The sequence below is a fragment of the Ruditapes philippinarum genome, unplaced genomic scaffold (genome assembly GCF_026571515.1).
Source record: "Ruditapes philippinarum isolate M1 unplaced genomic scaffold, ASM2657151v2 ctg5134_1_1_1_1, whole genome shotgun sequence".
NCBI classification, from domain to species: domain Eukaryota; kingdom Metazoa; phylum Mollusca; class Bivalvia; order Venerida; family Veneridae; genus Ruditapes; species Ruditapes philippinarum.
The window spans coordinates 53,795-59,528 of record NW_026855475.1 but is presented as its reverse complement, the minus strand read 5'-3'; the positions used below and the strand labels follow the sequence as shown (position 1 = coordinate 59,528).

Here is a 5,734-nt window from a genome sequence, read left to right as displayed (position 1 = left end):
CCTCCCTTATAAGTGATTGATAATGCAGTGTGTATGTTTAAGTTATGCTAGATTCCATGTTTAATATTCATCAAATAATTATCTTCCTTATCTTGTATTAAAAAACGGAAACAATGTATCGCAACTTTAATCTAACATTTTTTGCAGGGTTCTTTTTGTTCTTCTTTTTTTTGTCTGCGTGTGGGGTGTGATTGTTCACAGTGAGCATTCGAACCCAAAAAAGGAATTCAAGCAAGGGATTAGACACACGTAGACAGGTCAGGCAAGCAGAAAAAAAGACAGACAGACGTTGGTTAATACAATATGATAAACAAGATCAACAAGGAAAGGCGGCGTTCAATGAACGCAACCCCCATATGACCCAGCATCAAGAACCAATGGCAAGGAGCCCAGGCGGACCAGCCTACTATTTATGTCATGATACTACCCATCTTTATTTTAAAATAATTTATATAAAATGTATATAAGTATTTATGTATGTATGAAGGTAGGTAGGTGGGAAGGCAGGAATTCGAGCGCACGTATGTGCGTGCTAGGTGTGAGCAATAGAAAACCGTACGTTAATGGATAACTTTATTCTGAATAAATAAGAATATTTTATTAACAATGATAATATTATCAAATGATTTATTGACAATTGCATCAAAACAAACAGAAACAAATCTGGCCAATGTCAAAATTATTATAAATGATATAACGATACTAACTTTTACTTTATTTCTTACATCTAAATATTTTAATAAAGGCAAATCGAAAACCTGGCGAGCTTAATGTGTAAACTATTGGGTTTACAGTCGAATTTACGTATGTCATCCAAAATGTTACATGCCAAATAATTTCTGGCACCAGGTTTGGCTTTGAAATAGAAATGTCAAAGACAATATGAAATGGAACCCATAGTATTGCATATGATAAAACAATTAATTGCAAAGTATAAAATATCTTCTTTTCTTTTTCTAAACGTCTATATGTCATACTTTTGTGTTGTGTTTTAAAGTCACTAGTATTTTGTTTTTCAACACTTATATAACTGACGCATTTCGCGTGTGCTTTTCCAATTCCGCTTGAATCATTAGTTTCACTATCGGTGTCAACAGCTGTATGAATTGTTTCCCCATTCTTATCCTCATTCTGTGGTGCGGACGTCGAGGGAGTTTGCAGTGAGTGTCTAATTCGGTATATTGCAAAATTTTGTTTAATCTTATTTCTGAAATATATTGCCAAGTGAATGTAACAATATAAAATAGTAATAAAAGGGAGATGATGTCCAAGCACTGCTACAACGTAAACCAATTCTTGATTGAGAGAAGGATCCCACAAACACTCATTAGGTGAACTGTTTTTTAGCCGATCAAGAAGCCATGGAGGTACCCACAATATTAACATGAACGCCCTAAAATATATCAAGAAAACATTGAATAAAAAATGTAATTTTGTCTAACTTATATACTCAATAAAAGCAATGTCAAAAGTATACAAATTATGCATGCCTTACCAAATGGCAAACAGACTGATAATGCATCTTCTTTTGGTATGGAAACGCCTGTAGTTGTAACTCCATGTCACACTCCAAAATCTGTCCACCGAGATCAGAATCAAGGTGAAAACTGACACAAAAGTCATACCTGAAAGAGAAATGCATTGTATCAGTTCAATCAAAATAAATCCTGCTAAATGATTATTTTATATTATAGCAATTATCTTTGTTCATCGAACATATTAAATATTTTCTTAAAAAAATAGCTGTCAAAACTGGTTATCATAACATTTAAAAAAGTTCAAGCTGTGTGAACCCCAGATGATCCAAAATATTTCGAGACAATTAAACTCGGGGGAAATGTACTAAGATTTTAAGAAAAGTAAAAAAAAAATCAAAAAAAATCAAGAATCAAGTAATTCACATGTTTATGCGATTAAGACTACTTTTTCATTTTTGTAATTTACGTGGATTGTAAGTGCTGTTTGCAATAGGTAAACAACTTTTTTCACTTCACAATATTTTGCTTTTAAATTCATTTCCATAATTTAAAGCCACTGACCTCCAAATGGTAAAATAAAAAAAAATGAAATAAAATTTCAAGTAAATAGTTAGTACTGATCTAGTTAGGTTTATTTATCATTCCATCATTACTGACATCTTTATTTAAGAAAGAATGTTGACAAAAGCGTTAATAAATCGGGTTTTCTTTTCCATAATCTACTACGTTACTAACGCAGTAGCCAATACAAATAGAAGAAGATAATTCATTTAACGCGGTCACGTGTCACAACAGTGATCCGGAAAAATCCCTGTATCCGGTATGCCCGGGATCGTTTATCAATTTTCGTCATTAAGTAGGCCCCTATCACATTTCAAGCTAAAGGTTAAATCGATAAATTAGTCATCATATATATGAAATAATTAAACAATTAAAATTTTTTGTCCCACGAATTACTACAAATATAAAAACAACAGCAGTTATTCGTATCCCTAAATGTTTGATAAAATCCCGGATTCCGTGCGTTCCGGGGCACAGGTCGCGATATTGCCCTGTACGATCACGTGATACTAGAAAAAAAACCGGATGAAAGAATTCCGTGGTATAATAAAAGAAGGTATTTCCAGTTGGTGGAAAAGCGAACTGTTTGTTTTCAGAGCAATACTGTTAAAATATGAACATTTTGAAGTGTCATTTCGATTTCTTTAAACTATATAATGTTTTTTAGGGGGGAATTTGAAATATTAGCAAGCCGGCAGTTGTGTGCTATCATTTGGAGGTCAGCTGCTTTAATGATAATAAGCATTAATCTGGAGGCATGCTGTTTTTTTGTTTTTTGTTTGTTTTTTTTTTGATAGGATGGAACTGGTCGTTTGCTGTAACTGATACATAACTCGTAGCCATATCTATTTGTTTCTATTTTTGTTCATGTATCTGTAGTGTTTATATGAACGGACACATACATATAAGATTTTGAATAAGTGTAGGTCCAATACTGAATTTCTTGAACGAGTTGAATAGAATTATCTGGCGAATATTACAAGTATATTTATTCAACGAGGACAATAAATTTGGTCATGAAGCTACACGAATATAACATTATATATACATCTCCAAATATACATTTGTTTGCAGTAAAATTAAAACACCTTTTCATTTGCGCGCTTAAAGAATGATGCTTACATTTAGTCTTGTTTGTATAATGCAATTAACGTCACGTCAAAATATGCAATACTATATTTTCGGAGTCGCAAAAGCGGCACGTGTATGTTATAAAATAAATAAAACTAAAGCTAAACTAAACAAATTAAATAAATTTCAGCTTTGACTGGTGGCTTTTAAACTTTAAACAGAAACTGTTACCCACATGTTTGAATAGTTAATAAAGATAATATAAAACATTTTTATTTCTGCCTTGTTGGTATTACACATCACATATATTTCGCCTACTATTGTCTATAATGCAGCCACTTCCGGTACAACTAAGGCATTAAGTTAAATAATAATTTATTTGTTTACAATAGGATGGCAATGGAAATAAAAAAAAACTTATGTAAAAATGGAGAAAAAAAGAAGAAAACATTTAATAGTTTTATAGCTAATCAGTAAAAATCAGTAACCACTGGCTGCTCTTCGTTCAGCTAACACTCCGTAATAAAACAATAAATTATTCAAATAATTTAAAAGCTATATTTCTATTTTTTTAAATCTTGATTTATTTATGCTCTGTACAAGAATTTTCCCAAGTGGTACTCATTTCCCTGAACCGTCGTTTGCTACATGAACTTTTTTAAGTTAGTGTAATATGTATTAAAGTAAACACAAATACCACTCTTTTACGTTTTGCTACTTTAATGGCTTATAAATTTACATCCAACGCTGTCTGCTTTGTACACTTAACTTGATAATTAAATATATCTAAACGACAGTTGGTCTCTAGAGGAAAAGGTATTGAATTTTGAGGCTGAATGTATAATAAGAATTTATGTAATTCGGTTTGAAAAAGTCTTGGAAAACTCCAAGTTGGTAAAATTAAAAGAAAAGATTATTTCAACGGTTAAACAAGATGCCTTGGATAATTAAAATCGTACTTACACAAATTCAAAAAAGTTATTTGATTTTTTTTTTCAGATAAAAACAAATTGAGAATACTTCAGTCTATGAGTATATAGTAGTTTAAAAGATAACAAAATAAAACTTATTCTACAACCATAATCAAAGAAGATCCAAGCAGCACAGAGAACTTCTCCGAAAGGCCAGTATCCAAAGACCATGTGTGTTGCTTGGAAACTCATAGCAGTCACGGCAACAGCCACATCTGTTATAGCCAGATTTACAATGAAGTAATTAAACGACGTCTGCAGCTTTCTATCTATTTTCACGGCGATCAAAACCAGTGTATTGCCCAATATTGTTGCCAAAACAATTCCATAAAGAATTATCCCAACTACCACTTTATTCCAAGATAAATTTACATCTATATCCCTTTCCTTAGTATTATTTGATTCAGTTGTAAAGATCATGATTTTATTTTTTAGATTTTTAAATTTATTACTTTAACAGTTACATTCACCGGTTGTTCGCCAATTGTTCCTTACTGTAACAAGCAAACTATCATCATAAACCCACAAATGACAACTCTAACGAATACGACGCAATAAAAACGATCAATTTCAAAAGTCAATAAATTCATTTTCAAATTTTAATATGCTGCAATATGTATCTTGAATGTTTTTGCTGTACGAGGGGTAATTAGAAAAATTCATATACTAAATCTCATTGCAGTCCGGTAAGCTCAATATGTAGAGCGTTCGACTGTGAATCGGGCGACTTCGTTGCGTTTAATCATGAAGTCCTTTCTACTGTCATTTGCATTGTACTTCTTCTGTAGCATGTACAGAAGATATCGTTTCTATGCTTAAGGGAAGGCAACTAGTACTGGTAAGCTACTCGACAGCCTGCCCAGGAAAGATGCAATTGCTTAACTGTTAGCTAGTAAGTTCAATGTCGTTTACTGCTGTAATCCGGACTGACATCACCACGATTGAAGGTTAAAAATTCAATACAGTACAATTCAATATCTGTTTCATATTCTCTAATTTCTTTTAAAGAAAGCATTTCAATTATAAAAGCTATGACATACATAAAACATAGCCCGAAGCATGTCGGACTTATATAACCACGTTACATTGTGACGCTTTAAACAACGTTGCACAGAGTGACAACTTAAACATCCCATACAACTGTTCCTCTTTCGCAAAAGTACCCTATGAACCTGGACATAGCTTAACCAGGTAATCGTTCAATATATTTTAAACAATACAATATGCGATTCCCATAGCTTGTACGATTTCACTGTTTTGGCAATTACGGTCTTCTCCTTCCGTATCAGGAAGTCAATGAAATAAATAATTAGTAAAAACGCCCTTGACGCTGTTCCATCCATATTTTGAAACCGCTTAAAGAAGATTGCTTCATTATCTGTGTATATGTAACAGTTTCCAAATTTCCATACATTGGCGTTGCAAAAAAAAAATCCTAAACACAGGCATAATTTCACTGCTGCTTGAATTCCACAATACGTCAAACTGTCAAGGTGGTAAAAATTTCGCAAACATTTTATCGACTGTAAAAACATTATAATAGTATGTGGTCGTACCACTATACATCAAGTACGGAATGCTCTTGGATACTAAATATAAATGTTGAACATAGTCGCATAAATGTTTGCAAAAATGCATAATATGCAGAAATAT

General features: G+C 32.4%; 1 protein-coding gene across 1 annotated transcript; it reads right to left on the bottom strand.

Annotated features, from left to right (window-relative positions):
- Nucleotides 1-590: 590 nt before the first annotated feature.
- LOC132743454 (muscarinic acetylcholine receptor DM1-like) lies at nt 591-4,583 on the bottom strand. Its single transcript, XM_060731977.1, has 3 exons — nt 4,189-4,583; nt 1,496-1,625; nt 591-1,393 (listed from the first exon to the last, which is right to left on the bottom strand). The coding sequence occupies exons 1-3, from the start codon at nt 4,499-4,501 to the stop codon at nt 715-717; spliced, it is 1,122 nt and encodes a 373-aa protein (XP_060587960.1). The 5' UTR covers nt 4,502-4,583; the 3' UTR covers nt 591-714.
- Between the last annotated feature and the right edge of the window lie 1,151 nt (nt 4,584-5,734).